This window comes from Dreissena polymorpha, chromosome 12 (genome assembly GCF_020536995.1).
Source record: "Dreissena polymorpha isolate Duluth1 chromosome 12, UMN_Dpol_1.0, whole genome shotgun sequence".
Classification (NCBI taxonomy): domain Eukaryota; kingdom Metazoa; phylum Mollusca; class Bivalvia; order Myida; family Dreissenidae; genus Dreissena; species Dreissena polymorpha.
In genome coordinates, this window is record NC_068366.1 from 60,613,858 (window position 1) to 60,633,113 (window position 19,256).

General features: G+C 37.1%; 2 protein-coding genes across 2 annotated transcripts in view; one reads left to right on the forward strand and one right to left on the reverse strand.

Annotated features, from left to right (window-relative positions):
* The window catches only part of LOC127853503 (uncharacterized), a 201,866-nt gene that overhangs the window by 43,814 nt on the left and 138,796 nt on the right, over nt 1–19,256 (reverse strand). The window contains exons 72-78 of the mRNA XM_052388058.1: nt 18,797–19,047; nt 17,662–17,807; nt 10,776–10,998; nt 8,208–8,228; nt 2,707–2,844; nt 2,382–2,462; nt 1,626–1,858 (exon numbers count right to left, since the gene is read on the reverse strand). Of these exons, the coding sequence (XP_052244018.1) occupies nt 1,626–1,858; nt 2,382–2,462; nt 2,707–2,844; nt 8,208–8,228; nt 10,776–10,998; nt 17,662–17,807; nt 18,797–19,047 (1,093 nt within the window). The remainder of the gene's footprint in view (nt 1–1,625; nt 1,859–2,381; nt 2,463–2,706; nt 2,845–8,207; nt 8,229–10,775; nt 10,999–17,661; nt 17,808–18,796; nt 19,048–19,256) is intronic.
* Nucleotides 12,534–17,624, forward strand: LOC127853508 (uncharacterized). The gene is made up of 2 exons (XM_052388067.1): nt 12,534–14,033; nt 17,052–17,624. Exons 1-2 carry the CDS (start codon nt 12,563–12,565, stop codon nt 17,399–17,401), a joined length of 1,821 nt encoding a protein of 606 aa, XP_052244027.1. The 5' UTR covers nt 12,534–12,562; the 3' UTR covers nt 17,402–17,624.

The window sequence follows — 19,256 nt, forward strand, 5'->3', positions numbered from 1 at the left end:
CTACGAAATTTTTATTTACAAATAAATACACCCACGCCAATTTTCGAGCGCTTTTTAACAGGACAAAGAAATTCATTTATTTCATCTAGAAGTTGCTTAACGAAAATAGCTGTACCCGGCGCGTGCAAACCGTGCAAGGTGATTTTCGCATGTTGGAATACAACTGTCTTGTTTGGGCTCTTATTTCATCAAATCTTTAAATAGAATCATATGCCGAAATTCATTTGATACTTTCGAAAATTGCGAACATTTATGTTTATGAAATTCTTGAGCACTCTTATCGTCTATATTACCCTCACATAATTTGCTTTAAAACCGAAATCGGGCGTATATGGGATTATCGAGTTATGGATAAAGATGGGAGAAGTTGCATGTATGCGATAGGTACAGTTGACACAAATGTATCGGGGGCGTTTTATTGTCGCCAATATATTTTAAATACTTATCACATCCTTTCGACCAGCATGTACATAAAATATACTTTATTTATTCATTATCACTTTTAAATTAAAGGGATCAATTCAATACGTTTATGTTCAATTATTTTTAGCAAACACGATGAACACCGCGGTAGATATAATGGGTCCGCGGTGATTCGCAGTGTTCGTCTATGGCAAACGGCCCCCGCGACATTTGATCTTAACACCGATCAAGGGGTTCATATTGGTAAGCTAACAGTGAGATGAACATCGCGGCGAGTTGTTTAAGTACAGGGTGTCTGTACAGTATATTGAGTCAAGCACAATACGAACTCTAAATGCAATTTATTTTCAAATCTCTGATTTGCAATTAACACTAGTTTTGTATAATCCTATTTATTTAAGCTCCATTGCATGGAAAGCCTACGACTTATTGAGACACTCTCTCCTGATCGCTAGGCGGACACCACATCCACTAAACCACCGCAACCTAATTAACACTAGACATTAAAGAGATTGTTTAATTCTATTAATTGAGAGATACAATGAAAATAACTGATAAAAACAGTTGTTGAAAATTAATACAAAGACAAGTGTTGAAATTAGCCGCTAACTGTCGAAATTAGCTGCTTACTGTCGAAATTACACTCCGCGGCATTTAGTTAAATCGCTTGAAGTTTTGAGTTATGCCGGCAACGATAATAACGTTTGTTAGCAAATATCAACAAGTCAAAACGGTGTTTTTCATTAACTTTGGGCTCTTGGAGGGTAATTTCGACAGATACAGACTAAATCAAATTTTACTCTTACGGTGTCTAAATTACCCGACTTTGCTCTACTAAAGATTACTTATTAACCAACTCTATGAAACTTTCTAAATACTGTATTAGGCCCCATATTCCCCAACCTGTTCTTAGACTTAACATAATAGACTAGACTTTGACTAAAGAACTTATACCTACGCATTTGAAAATAATATGACTGGAACAAACATTTCAAATGTCACAATATATCATATCAACCTAAGTCCTGTAATATGAATGACTGCCTTTGTGACAGATTACAGAATTACAACATTCTCGGAACAAATTTGTTTACAAAAAAATCATCTTGATTCTTAGTATAAGTCTAAGAGTCCGTTGGTGAAATTAAGCCCTGCTTATTGGTACAACACGCCAATTATTTTTGTATCAACCAATCACTGACCTCCTTTTCCTTTTCCCTCTGAAGACGGTCATTCTCCTCAATTTCCCGCTCAAGTTCATGCATGCGTTCGAGTGCAGATTTCAGTGGCCCACATCTGCGAGTGTACTCGACGATAGCGATCGTGTACTGGACCAGAACAGCGGAGTCCTCGCTAGAGTATTTGGCGTTGGCAATGGTTATACCCTTGGTGTTGTCTGGTGATGGAGTTCGCTTCTTGGCATGAATACTAACGTCTACAAAACAAATAAAAGTCATGACTGTTATTCAGAAATTTTGGGTGCAGGAAGTGCGCAGGAAATCACATAGCTAGTACATTATTAAGTATACAGATATTTTGATTTCATAATCAATTCAAAAACATTTGCAACTTTTTGGGTGGAAAATTTGTTGAAAAAACAATGAATTTTTTTTTTAAGAAATGAGACAACAACACTGTAAATTCTATTTCTTGTTTAAATACTGTATCATACATATATCCAACTTAGACAACAGGTATATATTAACCTATTACCACTCAGAAAAGCATTTTGACTAATTTGTAGTCCCTTAGAAAATCAAATTAAATTAAAAACCTTTCTTACTAAATTCAAGTTTTAAATGCTTCATTTGCAACCCTTAGTTATTGATGAGCAGCTAACAGCATAAAACCTGAACAGAATGCGAGCTACTTGCAGGCTGTTCTGGTTTTATATTGGATGCATATAACCATGTTCAATTTGCTTCTGAGAGGGAAAGGGTAGATCCCTGTCTACGTACCCTGCGCATTCTCCAGCAGTGAACCCTCTCCGGTGACCCCTAGCTCTCCATCCTTGCCCTGGGACAGGCAGCTCTCAACAGCTGAAACAACAACAACTAGGTTCACAGGATGCATTTTGTTGTTGGGATTGTGCCAATTATCACAACATATACATCGTTTTCAATCTAATATAACAATAAATAATGTAATGTTATATAATAATCAATATTTACTCTTTTTTTAACTGCAAGATACAGTAATAACTTGATGTTAAATATTTTATAACACATAACCCTTTATGGATATAACCATAGATGAGATGCATAATTTGAAGGTCAAGGTCACCTCTGAGCACGTCCTCGGGCAATCCGTCCTCCCATGAGACGTTGTGCAGCATGTCCACAAACTTGGTGCTGTCATTCATCGTGTTGAGCATGCCCTTCCACTGAGCTCTGTCCACCCGTCCTGTATCTTCTTTCTTGGCTGCAAGCATAGCCGCACAGTGGGGGATAGAATCACACATGTTTTGCCATGTAAATGGAATGGACCACATAATCAATGTCACTTTTATTTAAAGAATACTGCATTTAGATTTAGATTTGAAAAGGGTTTTAAATGAGTAGTCACAAAGATTTAAAATAAGCATAGCTTTTTTGTCTATAACTTCTTAGTGTCCGTTAAGATGTGACCAAATGAGCTATGCTCTGAGAAAATGGGGCTTAATGCATGTGCGTTAAGTTTCATCCCAGATAAGCCTGTGCAGTTTGCACAGCCTAAACAGGGACTTTGCTTTCGCCAAAACTGAATTTTTGCTAAGAAAAGACTTCCTTTAAATGGTGAATACCATAAAAGGGGAGAGTGTTATCCCAGATTAGCTTGTTCTTACAGCACAGGATAATCTGGGACAACACTTTACTGACATGCATTAAGCCCTGTTTTCCAAGAATGAGGCTAAAATTATGGAGCTCATGATGATAATTCAATAGATATATAAGCATAAATATCAAAAACAAAAATGGGTGAAATATTTCAATGATAAACTAACATTTTGCATCTAGTAATACTAATATTTTGTCCATATTAAACGAGACTAACAAAAAAAAAGATCAGCATGCTATTGGTCTACGTAGGTTGTGGGTGCATGGGAACTGACTGATGAAGCATGCCAAAGTACAGACAAGCATGTGTATAGCGTCTGCCAATGGAATTCAGAACTTTCTCAGTGAGGTTATAGTTCCTGATTCTACTCTTGTCTTATTTCCAGTAATTTAACCCATTTATGCCTAGTGGACTCTCCCTTCCTTCTAAATTGGATCAATTTATTTCCAAAATTAGGGATGTCTAGTATATTTATTTCTATATTTAGAATATTTCTTACAGAAATTCCTTTAAGCAAACAGAGTAGACCCTGATGAGACGCCACATTATGCGGTGTCTCATCTGGGTCTACGCTGTTTGCCTAAGCCTTTTTTCTAGACGCTAGGCATAAATGGGTTAATTACAAGGTTATAGGACTTTTAAAAACCATTAGTAACATACTATAGTGTCAGGTTGTTTTGTTTTGTTATCATCCTACTTAATTCCTTTTGGAGCAACTTATTGTAATACGTGCAAAACATATCCTGTACTGTAGCAGTGTTAAAATTACTAATAATGTAACTAGTTAAAATAACATGAAGCTAAAAAATTGCAAAAGGAGATTTTGAAACAAAATAAAAATATCTATATAAAACAAGAGGGCCTGAAAGGCCCAAAGTCGCTCACCTGAGATAACAAGATATTACTGGGACAAATCTTCTGACCAAGTTTCACAAAGATCGGAAAATAAATGTGGCCTCTAGAGTGTTACTATAGCCATATAAGGAAAAATGCCCCGCCCCCTGGCAGCCATGTTTTTCAACCAACCGGCATCATTTTTGAACTTATCCAAGATATCATTGAGACCAATCTTCTGACCAAATTTCATGAAGATTGGACAATAAATGTGGCCTCTAGAGTGTTTACAAGGTTTTACTATAGCCCTATAAGGAAAAATGCCCCGCCCCTGGTGGCCATGTTTTTAAAGCAACCAAAACCATTTTCAAACTCATCCAAGATATCATTGGGACAAATCTTCTGACCAAGTTTCATGATGATTGGATAATAAATGTGACCTCTAGAGTGTTAACAAGGTTTAAATATAGCCATATAAGGAAAATAGCCCCGCCCCTGTAGTGGCCATGTTTTTCAACCAACGGGCATCATTTTTTAACTCTTCCAAGATATTATTGAGATGAATCTTCTGACCGAGTTTCATGAAGATCGGACTTTAAATGTTGCCTCTAGAGTGTTAACAAGATTTTACTATAGCCTTATAAAGCCATATCAGGAAAAATGCCCCGCCCCTTGGCGGCCATGTTATTTAAGCAAACGTAACCATTTTCGAACTCATCCAAGATATCATTAAGACAAATCTTCTGACTATATTTCATCAAGATTGGACAATAAATGTGGCCTCTAGAGTGTTAACAAGGTTTTACTATAGCCATATAAGGGAAAAATGCCCCGCCCCCTTGCGGCCATGTTTTTCAACCAACCGGCATCATTTTCGAACTCGTCCAAGATATTATTGGGATGAATCTTCTGACCAAGTTTAATTAAAATTGGACAATAAATGTGGCCTCTAGAGTGTTAACAAGATTTTAGTATAGCCATATATAGCCATATAAGGAAAAATGCCCCGCCCCTTGGCAGCCATGTTTTTCAAGCAAAGGTTACCATTTTTGAACTCATCAAAGATATCAGTGGGACAAATCTTCTGAGCAAGTTTCATGAAGATCAGAAAATAAATGTGGCCTCTAGAGTGTTAACAAGAAGTGTTCACAAGGTTTTACTATAGCCATATAAGGAAAAATGCCCAGCCCCTGGCGGCCATGTTTTTCAACTAACCGGCATCATTTTCGAACTCGTCCAAGATATTATTGGGATGAATCTTCTGACCAAGTTTCATGAAGATCAGACAATAAATGTGGCCTCTAGAGTGTTAACAAGATTTTACTATAGCCATATATAGCCATATAAGGAAAAAGCCCCGCCCCTTGGCAGCCATGTTTTTCAAGCAAACGTAACCATTTTCAAACTCATCCAAGATATCATTGAAAGCAATCTTCTGACCAAATTTCATGAAGATTGCACAATAAATGTGGCCTCTAGAGAGTGAACAAGGCAAATGTCGACGTCGCACAACGGACAACGCACGACGGACAAAAGGCGATCACAAAAGCTCACCATGAGCACGTTGTGCTCAGGTGAGCTAAAAAACAGGAAATTAGTTATTTAACAGATGTCTAACATTATTTTTTTTGTCACACAAACAAGCTGATAATGGCAAAGTCTAACCTTTGACATCTAAATGTGTTTTTGACCTTGGAGGTAATGTGATGGGTGATGCAGACTTCACTCATTCTCCTCAAGGTCATTAGTGGTAAGTTATTATAAAATTGCAAGATGAATGACCCAGTAACAGTCTCAACTACCTGTTATATGGCCAAATTTGACCTTTGACCTCTATGTGTGATTGTGACACTGGTTGAGTTGGAGAGCAGAAACAGTGTGGAATTACTGACAGATGGATGGACAGTGAAGAAACTATATGCCTCTCTTCAGGGGGCATAAAAAAATCACACCACAGAAAAAAGAACAAAACAACAAAATTCTGGAAAAGCTACTTTGATAAACATTTAATTGCATGAAATCAAAGGGCACTATGCAACTCATCATGTCTAATAAAGGTTTCACATCATTAACCCTTTACCCCTAAGATATGTATTTTCTTAAAAAGTTACATTTAATTAGAGACTTTCTTACTAGATCCAAGTTTTAAAGGTTTCATTTCCAAACCTAAGATACTGATGAGCAGCAAACAGCATAAAACTTAAAAGACTGCGTGTTACTCGGAGGCTGTTCTGGTTTTATGCTGTTTGCACATAGCCATTTTCACTTTGCAGCTGAGTGGGAAAGAGTTAATAACACATCTTAGAAATGTTTAATTTTTACAGTAATCAGGACTTACTTATATTCAAAACTGGTTGCATTTCTAATCAGGCCCTTTCAAACAATTGTAGGAAAAAAGTATTTGAGTTAAATTTTGTCATTTAAGTGATTTTAACAAAATAATTTTAACTGATATCACAATAAAAATGTTCTGAATATAATATGAAACAAGGTATTTTGTAACATGCAATTATTATGATCTTATACTTTAAAATGTGTGTGTTGAACAACATGCAAAGACCATCCAACAAACTATATCTACAGGATGGAACTGGCTTCTTAAACACAATGCAGAAAGAACAAAGTGTGATTCAATTTTAACTGCCAAAGTTTAACAGGGAAAATTATTGTTTGGATACATTTTTACAGCATATTAAATGTTTGAATATTAAATAGCAACTGCATAAACTTTTAGCAATTTTTTGTAAACTCTATTCCAATCAACATTATGTATTCTTAACTTTCGTGTTTGTGTTTTGATTTTGTAAATATCCAAAACAACTAATGATGAAATCTAGTGAGTAAACAGTGAAAGACAATAAAACAACACGTGAGAACAAAATGGTTATAAACCAGCAATTGTTATAACATTTTAACTGGGTAATAGTGGGATGAATTTAAAAACAATCAGATACAAACAATTTTTTTAACCTTAATGTCTTGCTTACCAGCTACAAAAAAAGACCAACATAAAATGTAATATTCTGATGGCTGAAAGCAAAACCACTAAATCTAACTACAATAGAACAACATAAAAGAGTAAATCTTAAACATAACTTAAAGACGGCCAGAACAATATTAACCCTTAAAGCGCTGGAGCTGAATTTTAAAGGCCTTTGCAAACAGTTTGGATCCAGATGAGACGCCACAGAACGTGGCGTCTCATCAGGATCCAAACTGTTTGCTATTCTGATAGTATTCTTTGAAAAAAATTCGAAGAAAATGCTAATTTTAGGAATTCAACAGACGACATTTTAGCAGACGACAAATTTCCCAGCATTCAAAGGGTTAACTGGCTACATCATAGAATTGTGCAGTGCATGAAATAGTCTCATAAACAAGACCTGCACCAGGACAGCACACTCAACTGTTATTTAACCCATTTATGCCTAGTGGATTCTCCCATCCTTCTAAATTGGATCAATTTATGTCAAAAGTTTGGGATGTCTAGTATATTTATTTCTATATTTAGATTATTTCTTACAGAAATTCCTTTATGCAAACAGTGCAGACCCTGATCTGGGTCTACGCTGTTTGCCAAGGCCTTTTTTCTAGACGCTAGGCATAAATGGGTTAATTGGTAGTATAATGTATGTTTTCTGTCTCCCAATGACTCGGAACACATATATGAAGTTTCAATAGAATACCGAAGTAAAAGCAGTATATGAAGACTGGATGTTTACCTAAATAAGAGCATTAATCAGAGGTCGCCGCAGACGACGACATATGAGTAGGTACAATAGCTTGGACTATTTGATGAATACATATATGGGCTGTGCTCTGAAAAAAGGGGGTTTAATGCATGTGCGCAAAATGTTGTACAGTCCGCACAAGCTAATCAGGGACGACACTTTCCGCCTAAATTGCATTTTGCTAAGACAAGACTTTCTTTAAAAGAAAAAAAATCATAAAAGCGGAGAGTGTCATCCCTGATTAGCCTAAGCGGACTGCACAGGCTAATCTGGGACGACACTTTACGCACATGCATTAAACCCCCTTTTCACAAAGCACAGCCCATATACATGTCTATAGTCAAGCTAAAGAGAGCCACACATCTACATAACAGAGCATGCAGTAAACTTGCACATATTTACCAAGTAAACTTCTCGGCTCAGCTTTAAAAACACAATTACACAGATAGTTATAATTATGTTAAATTAATGGTTCCTACAAATAATACAAAACAAGAGCACCGCCTTGAGGGTGCAAACCGCTCATCTATTTTTCTTTTTAAAGGTGAAGGGACCTATCTCAATGCTTAAATCAAAAAAGATGGAGGGGTGAGGTGGAGAGGGGTGTATAGTGTGGGTGTGTGGTCATTTATTACATTATCTTCCAAAAATAAGAAATAAAAATGAAAAAAAAAACAAAAAAAAACAGTTTTTTTTTGGGGGGGGGGGGGGAGGGGATGCTTGGGTGGGATAGTTGGACGGTCTTTCAAAAATAAAATAATAAAAATAAATATTTTTGTTTTTTAACCATGTTTCAAAAAAAAAGGGGGGGGCGGGTCCAAGGGCGGGGGGGTTATAGTGTGAGGGTGTGGTCATCTATACGATGATCTTTAAAAAAAATAAAAAATGATGAAAAATAAAAATTACTTTTTTTTTTGGGGGGGGGGGGGGGGATATATTGGAGGGGGGGGGGGGGGAGGGAGGCATGGTTTGGGTGTGGAGTCTATTGTAGTATGTCAGGTAAGAGTTGTTTTGTCAAAATATCAATCAAATCTGATCATAAATAACGAAGTCATGGCACATTTTAGCAAAATTTTATTATTTGACCTTGAGTGTCAGATCATTCAAAGGTCAAGGTAAAATTCAACTTGCAAGGTACAGTACCCTCATGAGAGTATGAAAGTATTTGAAGTTTGAAAGCAATAGCCTTGATACTTTAGAAGTAACGTGGATGTAAACACAAAATTCAACCATATATTCAAAGTTACTAAGTCAAAAAAGGGCCATAATTCTGTCAAAATGCCAACCAGAGTTATGCAACTTGTCCTGTACAGTTCCCTTATGATAGTTTGCAAGTGTTCCAAGTCTGAAAGCAATAGCTATGATACTTTACGAGTAAAGTGGACCAAAACACAAAACTTAAAAAAAAAATCAATTTATTAAGTATAAAGGGGCCATAATTCTGTCAAAATGCTAGTCAGAGTTACATAACTTTGCCTGCACAGTCCCCTTATGATAGTTAGTAAGTGTCGCAAGTATGAAAGCAATAGCTTTGATACTTTAGGTATAAAGTTGACCTTAACACAAAACATAACCAAATTTTCAATTTTCTAAGTATAAAAAGGGCACATAATTATGTCAAAATGCATGCCAGAGTTATCTAACTTTGCCTGCCCAGTCCCCTCATGATAGTAAGTAAGTGTACCAAGTTTGAATGCAATAGCTTTGATACTTTATGAGAAAAGTGGACCTAAACACAAAACTTAACCGGACGCCGACGCCAAGGTGATGACAATAGCTCTAATTTTTTTCAAAAAATAGATGAGCTAAAAAAGATAATGCAATGGTCATTTTAATGTAATTGGAAACACTCTCATCTTAATGTCATAAAATAATTCTGAAATTTTCTATAATAAAATACATAAGATTTAGCACTACCCTATTACTAAATATATATTATCCCATTCCCTAAAATACACCATAATTTTAAACCAAGTCCAGATTTAAGATTACCGATAATAGTCTTTCCACCTTCATTTTCGAAAATTACTTTGAGCTCTTTTCTGGTATTTGCTGCATAAACATTCAAAATAAACACACAAATAAAAAAAAAGAAATTATTGGCATTTTAATTCAGACATTTTAATCCATCTTTTTTTATCCCACCCTGAAGAAATACTGTAAAATAATTATTATTAGCCAGACATTGAATTTCGTTGATTATGTAGGTTGACCATCCACCTTTTTTTGCCAAACACATTGGAAAATGACAGATGCATATTGCTCTTTTTTTCCAAAATCAGAAATCAACGAAATCACATGTCCACAGAAAGTCTTTTTTTTAAACTAAAATTTTATATACTATGCCAACAAATATAAATGATTTTAAAGCAAATCAACAGTGAGTTTTATGTACCTAAAAATAGTGTACCTACAGAGAAATTCTGGGCTTTAAAACTTTGAAAAAAGGAATCCTGAGCAATATTTTTTAACATATTTTCAATAAAGAGCAACATTTGACATGTATTATAATTCTGAATGCAATAAACACACGCTGTATATTGAATTGTTGTTTACGTAAATAAACTTAGCTGATAAACTGTTTCTGTGTCAATTGACAATATTAATGAAAGTTTCATATGTTTTTTAAGAATAGGGGAAACAAATGAATTAAGATTTTTGAAGACCACCCCTGTTTCAATATCAACTCAGACATTTGAGGTGTGGTCTTTGAAAACTGGGATTTATGCATGTGTGTAAAGTGTCATCCGAGATAAGCCTGTGCAGTCCACACGACTAATCAGGGAAAACACTTTCTGCCTAGATTGGGTTTTCTTGTAAAATAGACTTGCATAAAACGAACATTCCATATAAGGAGAAAGTGCTGTGGAATGGACATGCTTATCTGAGATGAAGCTTAAGGCACATGCATTGAGCCAGGGTTTCCAAGTACTAAGCTCATTTTAAGATCCAAGTCACTGGAAGACTTACATTTCTTGACGATCATCTTGGTGCCTGAAGAGCTTGAAGACATTCTAGAGGACATATCTTCCTTGCCCGTGTATTCACGTGTCTCAATACGCTGCGATGGCAAGCGTTTCCCGATCAAGATCATCACCATTTCCATCACCTGGCCGACCAAGACTGGGGGGCTAGCAAAGCCCTTGAGACGCTCGATACACTGACGGTCAACTTTACTCTTCCAGTACAGCACCTAAAATGTTTGGGAGATAATGATATCTTTAAGTTTGACAGGTTTACAGAATGGAATATGAACCAAGTTTCAGTTATTTAAGGAATGAAATCTGAAATATTTGAAAGTCACAGAGTAGTTCAGGTTATAATTCATTACAGAAGGAAATAGACACATTTTTCCGACCTAGCTGTTTTAACCTTTATCTATAACCAGCAGAATGAAGAAATTTCTCACCAGATAATTTTGTTGACTGGTTTTAGCGCATTTTACCTCAAAAGATGCATTTTTCATTAAATTATGTTATTTACCCAATGATCTTTCACTGAACTCCAGTTTACCATTCTTCATTCACCTCTGCATTACAGAAAGGTCAATATTTGCAGGCAAGAAAAATCCTATCAATCAGAAATGTACAATTACTCTATTCATTACTTATTATATTTGTTATTGTATTATAAATTATCCTAAGTTATATATCCAAAACACATGAGTTAGTTTCTGGTTAACCCTTTGAATGCTGGGAAATTTGTCTTCTGCAAAAATGTTGTCTGCTGAATTTCTAAAATTAGCATTTTCTTCGATTTTTTTCAAAGAATACTATCAGAATAGCAAACAGTTTGGATCCTGATGAGACGCCACGTTCTGTGGCGTCTCATCTGGATCCAAACTGTTTGCAAAGGCCTTCAAAATTCGGTTCCCGCACTGAAAGAGTTAAACTGGGCTGTGTGTGCGGCAAGTATCATCTGACTAGCGTCTCAAAAATAGGCGTCTTAATCTTAAATTTCAAAATTTAATTGAAATTTTTATTTTTTGTCATTTCAAGACAATGAGCGAAAAATTGAGTTTGAGCCTGAAATTTAACTCAAATAATATTTTTAGTCGTGGGGCAGATATGTTTATTTCTCTTATATTATCTAACAAACATCTAATGAGCTTATTTAAGTAAAGTTTTGAAAATGTTTGTTCCGCATAATTATGTTGATCAAAATATTGGTATGTTTTTTTTCATGGCCAGTGTTTTATATGAAAACACTTTTTTGTTTTGAACCCCCATGTCCCTTTACTGTATATTGGTTATATGCATGCAAAACGCAGCAAATAAATAATTTATTAATTTACCACCTACAGTAGAATACTCCAAATATTGACTGCTCATTATTAAATAATCAGTAAAAAATATCACTAATCAATATCATATTGTATTTAACAAAACAAGAGCACAGAAGAAATCAATACATTGTTATTTGTGCCATTTATAGTTAGTACACTGAACAAAGGTATACTAGGTTGCTCTAACAGGACTTGTTAAATTTGCAGGACAAGAATAAGTGCAATGGAATTTTTAATGTATTTAAAAATTAACATTTGTATTTGTCTTCTGTATAAAACACTAGTTGAAATGACTGACTTTAAAAGAACAAATGGAAACGAAAAATGCTTTATTACAAAATCCTATTGATAAGGAAATATAGTAAAACTAAATATAAAAATTAAAAGAAAATGATAAGCAGGAATAAAGTTTAAAATTGAGGGATCAACAATGGGAAGTTTTTCAAAATTTATACGAGGATGGTTTATAGTAATGTTACTGGTGACAGTGGTGGGCAATGTGATCTTTTTGGTAGGAATGTTTGCCTACAGTAATCAGACAGACCAAGACCTAGATGCTTCTCAAAGCATAAAACTTGAAACGCCACTGCTTGGAAAGGATTCTTTTAACTTTGTGCCTGATAGAAGTCTGACAAAGCATGGTTTTCAGCGTATGAACAAAACAAAAGGGATTAAACGCAAAGCTTCAAATAATACCATTGTTGAGGAGCATGACAGGGTTTTGCAAGAAAAAGCTCTAAGAAAATTCCAAGGAAGCAGCACAAATGCAACACGCAGAGAGCAACAGCTTGAAGGGAACAATAAAAATGGTCCAAATGGATCACAAGTGCTTGCTGATGAGAAAGAGTTCAATGTGGGAGATGCCATTATTGAAGGAGTTAAAGAAAGTGTGCCCCTTGCTGATGAGAAAGAGTTAAATGTGGGAGATGCCATTATTGAAGGAGTTAAAGAAAGTGTGCCCCTTGCTGATGAGAAAGAGTTAAATGTGGGAGATGCCATTATTGAAGGAGTTAAAGAAAGTGTGCCGCTTGCTGATGAGAAAGACTTAAATGTGGGAGATGCCATTATTAAAGGAGTTAAAGAAAGTGTGCCCCTTGCTGATGAGAAAGACTTAAATGTGGGAGATGCCACTATTGAAGGAGTTAAAGAAAGTGTGCCCCTTGCTGATAACACTCAACAGAAGTTAAACCAGCCAGTAAAATTTACAATAAGTGAACAAGCACAATATCAAAGTGGAAGGAAGAAAAATCATAATAAGAATAAAGAGATAATAGTTTTTCATGAAGCAGAACAGTTACACGCCATCTCAAAAGATCACAATAAACAAATAGGAAATTTACAAGGGAACAATAAAGAAATGGAACGAATTGTAATGCAATCGAAACAATCAAAGGTTAAGGCAGATAAGGACACTAACACCATTAAAGATATAGAACAGAAAGACCAGCCAGTGTGGCACTATATGACAATTGATCCTCCGAAAGGAGGGCTGGGTAACCAAGTGTTCCAACTGGCAGCGCTGGTAGGACTTGCTAAACGGCACAACTACTCCGCCTTCCTGCCTATGGTGGGATTTAACATCAACGAAGCTTTCATGCTTCCCAGGGATTTCTACAAGCCCATCAGCCTGCACACGTTCAGACCAGTGCACAACTACAACCCTCAGAACGAAGAGCTTGAAAATACCAAGTACAAATATCTGGAGACCCTAGACAATAGAGGTAACTGGTCACTGAATGGGTACTTTCAAAGCTATCGCTATTTCTGGGACGCCAGGGAGGAGGTCAGGGCCATGTTGAAGTTAAAGAAGAGAGACATTAATAAGGCAGACCTCTTTCTGAAAGAGGTTCCCCCGGACCATAAAAAAGTAGGCATTCATGTCCGGAGGGGAGATTTTCTTACACTTGAACAGACAAGGCTTGGAAGAGTGGCAGCTTCACAAGGTAAACACCTTGGTTAAGTTAAAAAGAAAAGAGCCTTGCTCTAGGAAAATGGGGCTTAATGCGTTTGTGTAAAGTGTCGTCCAAGATTAGCCAGTGAAGTCAACAAGGCTCATCAGGAACGATACTTTCCGCCTTTATTGTACTTTTTGTTTAATTCTTAAGACTGCACAGGCTAATTTGGACAACACTTTACGTACATGCATTAAATCTAGGGATGGTAACGATTATCCGGATATCCGTCTGTATACCAGACATCGTTGACAGACTGACATCAATCCGTTAATTGGTTGTTGCTCAGCGAGTGCCCGTGCCAGTTCCCGATCACCTTGGTGATAATGGCCGATTTGCATAATTGCAAACTTGCCCCTCGGTGATTTGTTTTATGGTCCTTACTTACAGATAATTGACACCAATTAGCTACTTAGCTTCAATCGACGGGTGCAACAGTATGGAAAAATTATCTTCGCCAAATCAAATAAAAGATTTTCAATTGGTCAATCAATATTTATCTGTTATAAAAAAGAGTATAAATAAAGTTATGTTTGTCAACTGTTGTATTAACAATCTATTGAACCGAGTTAGTGACTGCGAGATATTTTTGTGAATTTCTAAACGTGTGTTTAAGCGTTCCGAATTAACAATGCCTCCACCACAAACATCAGATGTTTGGAATCATTTTACAAAGTCAGCCGACAAGCGAAGTGCAAGATGCAAATATTGTTCTAAGGATTTTGCGTATGGCGGCGGTACGAGCAACTTGCGGTCGCACTTGAAGTTCCATCCGCTGCCCAGTTTACCTTTGAAGAACATAAAGCAGACAACACTCGACTTCCCACCATCGTCTTCAATTGAGATGTCGTCTTCAAGAACCGAGCGAGTGACACATGCACTCGCAGACTGGATTGTCCGCGACTGTCTTCCACTAAGCGTAGTGGAGGGCAGTGGTTTCCGGGAGATGATGGCCATAGCAGCCCCGTCATATAAGGTTCCTAGCCGTGAGCTCCATCCGTGCTCGTATAGAGAAACGCTACCATGAGGAACGGGCAACTCTACAGCAGCAGCTGGAGAAAGTGACCTCAGCTGCCATTACAACGGACACGTGGACATCAAACTCTACGGAGAGTTATCTCACCGGACGTGTCAACATATCGACAATGACTGGTGTCTCCACTCCAACGTTCTCCAGACAAGCGCTATGCCAGAACGTCATACGGCAGAAAACTTAGCGTCCCGCCTCAAGGAATGTGTCAATGAGTTCGGTCTGACAGACAAGATCGAAACATGTGTACACGACAATGCCAGAAACATTGAGAAGGCGGGGACTATGTGCGACGGTTGGTCCAACCTATCTTGCTTCGCACACACACTCCAGTTGTGCATGAAGCCAGTGCTTGACATACCGTCTGTTTCAAAGGTCGTTGGAAAGTGCCGTAAACTAGTAGGGCACTTCAAGCACTCAACCACGCTAACAGCGGAACTCCACCGACAACAGGAACTGCAACAGCGAGAGCCCAACAAGTCGACATATGCCCTCATACAGGATGTACCGACACGCTGGAATTCAATGCAAATGATGTTAAGTCGCCTTCATCAGCTCAGGCGTGTGGTAACGGACATCATGCTTGACATTGACGTCACTCGAAAGTCTTACATGGACCTTCTTCTCAAAAGACAATGAATGGTCAATAGTTTCGGAACTCGCTGAAGTTCTTAAGCTGTTTACAGATGTTACAGATTACATGGGGAAAGACAAAGACGTTTCGGTGTCCGAAATATTCCCTATTATTGCGGGCTTGGTAAAGACGTCGCTTCAGAAGCAACCGGGCGATACACTCCTAATTAACAACGTCAAGAAGACCTTGTCTGACGAACTTCTTGAACGGTTTAAGCCCTTCACAGAAACTGCGGCGGGCTCGATACCGATGCTGGCGTCTGCATTAGACCCGCAGCACAAGAAACTGTGCTTTCTTCCTCATCACTTGTGAGAAGTGACGCACCAGATGCTTGAGGGTCGCATGGACGACGTCCCTCTGAGTGTGACTACTCGTGAGGAGCCCGACATGGTGACACCTTCAAAGCGTCCAAGATTGGACTTACTTATTTCCTCCCCGGAAAATGTCACGGAAGACGAACTTCAGCTATATTTAGCTGAAAAACCGGACTACACAACTCCTGCTCTTGAGTGGTGGCGTCGCAACGAATCGCGATTTCCAAAACTGGCATATGTCGCCCAAAGTATTCTGGCCGTTCCGGCAACGTCGGTTCCGTCTGAGCGAGTGTTCTCGTCGGCCGGCTTGGTACTTACCAAGCTAAGGAACAGACTAAATAGCGACTTAGTCGATGCAATCATTTTTATGAACAAAAACCTTAGGTCAGTGCATCTTATTGAATAAAAATTACATTAAACTGAATGTATTAAATGTATGTAGAATGTATATATCGTAGTATGCTTTTGTTTTAGTTTTAGGATGTGTGTGGTTTTTAAAGAAATTACGTATTTTGCGACTTTGATATTGCTCTTATAAATAAAATAATTTAAATAAAGAAATCATATAAATGCGTTATATTGTTTGTTATTATGAAAACATTGCAAATTAATGTATTCATAGTGTTGTGATGATGGTAAAAGCCTTTTGCAGTTTACTTACAAAAGAATACTGATATCCGGATATATTCGGATAGCGGATACGGTTTACCGGATACCGATTTTGGATACGATTCCCATCCTTAATTAAATCCCATTTTCCAATAGCGAGGCTCAAATATTCTAAGATTTAGGTATTTTCAAAGCAAGATTTAGTTAGCTATCGCACACTTTTTAAAGATTACTTTTGTTTATATTTATGAATATCAATTACAACTGAAAACAAAGTTCAAGCATGTATAAATTATAGTCAATAAAAAACAACATTACATCGGACAAATTTAAATTTACATATCAAAAGTATTGTTTCTTATTGTGATTAATAAATAACAAATAACATCAGTAAATTCTGTATTTGTTTTTTGTCTTTTCAGTATACTTGTCCACAGCAGTAACTTACTTTATACAGAAATTTGGCGGAAAAGTCACCTTTGTAGTTATATCAGATGACATTTCATGGTGTCGATACAACATCAATCGAGGAAACCTGCTCTTCAGCAACTTTGGGGAGACAGGCACAGACTTAGCATTGATGTCAAAGTGCGATCACGCGATCATAACTGTGGGAACGTTCAGTTGGTGGAGTGGCTTTCTGACAGGGGGTATCGTTATTTATTATGATGAGTACCCAAGAAGGGGCAGTGAGCTGTACGATGTATTTGTGAAAGAGGATTATTATCCAAAGGAGTGGATCGGAATGAATGAGCTTAACAGAATACCATAAGATTGTCATTAATGATTTTGCGGATTTAAACATATTATGTTTGTTTTGGAAATATGGGACAATTTTTTATAAAATTTGTAAGTAGTTGAACATGGAACCTTGTCATTTGTCAAAGCACCATTTTGTCCAAGATTCAATGCACTCTCAACATATTGTTTACATTCAGCAAACAGTGTTTTAGGAGCAACCTAGTTTTCAATATTAATTTTACTATGGTACGCCCTTGACATTTTCAACGAATTTCTGTAAACAAACATTACCTGTTCTCGAGCATAGTCGAGGTTTTTACGACACTCGTCCACATGTTGTTTGGACGAGGTGAGTTCCTCCCGCGCCTGCACACCTCTTGTCTTCAGCGTCGCCTCGCGCATCTTGTCAAACTCACGGTCATAATCATCATACTCCTCTGTAATTAAATGAGCCTCACTCTGTTAGAAGGGGGTTTAATGCATGTTTAATGCATGTGCATGATGTGTCATGCCAGATCAGCCTCTGCAGTCCACAAAGGCTAATCACTTTCCACTTCTATTATGTGTACCTTTCGTTTAAAGGAAGACTAATTGGAAAACTGGACTTTATGAATGTGCCTAAACTGTCCTCCCATATCAGATTGGCCTTTGCTGTCCGCAGAGGCTAATCAGGGAGGACACTTTTCGCTTTTATAATATTTTCCATTTAAAGAAAGTCCCTACTTAGGGTATTTTGAGTTGAGGCACAAAGTGTTGTCCCTGGTTAGCCTATGCAGACTGCACATGCTAATCTGGGACGACACTTTACACACATGCAATTAACCCTGTTTTCTCAGAGTGCGATGAAAATACAAAATGTCCATCAACACTTACCTCATCCTAAGAAATATTTTCAACTGACACATGTAGATAAGACAGAAAAAAAATTATCATTATTAAATTTCCAAAGATCAATGCAAAGCAAGACATTTGTCCATAGGGTATGGTTGTTCAAACCTTCCACTTTTGACCTCTAGGTGTGACATTGACCTTTGAAATAATGAGATGGTGCCACATGCGACACTCAGTCTTCTCATGATTGTCACCAGGAGGATAGGGGTTATTTTATAGCCTGTTTTCAATATGACATGTTTGAGTATTTAACAATTAACCCATTTATGCCTAGCGTCTAGAAAAAAGGCCTTGGCAAACAGCGTAGACCCAGATGAGACGCCGCATGATGCGGCATCTCATCAGGGTCTGCGGTGTTTACTTAAAGGAATTTCTATAGGAAATATTCTTAATATAGAAATAAATATACTAGACATCCCTTTTTTTAGAAATAAATTGATCCAATTTAGAAGGATGGGAGAGTCCCCTAGGCATAAATGGGTTAAAGCTATTTCAAATTTGACAAATACTGATTTCACAAAAGCCAACAACTGACCTTGTTTGAGCAGTTCATCCTCCTCATGCTGTTCTGTCTCCATCTCATTGAGGTGCAGGTAAGCGTCCAGGGACGTACTCAGCCCCACCTTGGCCTTCAACTTCTCCAGAATGGTCGCCTTGTTCGATAGCTTGATCAGCAGCTGCTCCGTTCGCACTTTTGCCACCTCGAATTTTCCCGTTGTTGTCTTGATTCCTTTTTTCATGACCTTTGCATCGCTGCGTGTTTGGTCTAGGGTGGCCAAGACTTTCCTGAAAAATTGTTATGAAATGTAAGGTTAACTTATTCAAAATGTATATTATATAGATGATTTTTTTTACATCTAAATGGTGTAGCGTTGAAAGGAAGCTTAATTTAAGACTTGTTTTTATAAGTTATAGCTAAAAGACTTAATTAATTTTATTTTAAATATCATTATTACACACATTTACAAACAAGAAAGTTACATTTATAAGAAGTA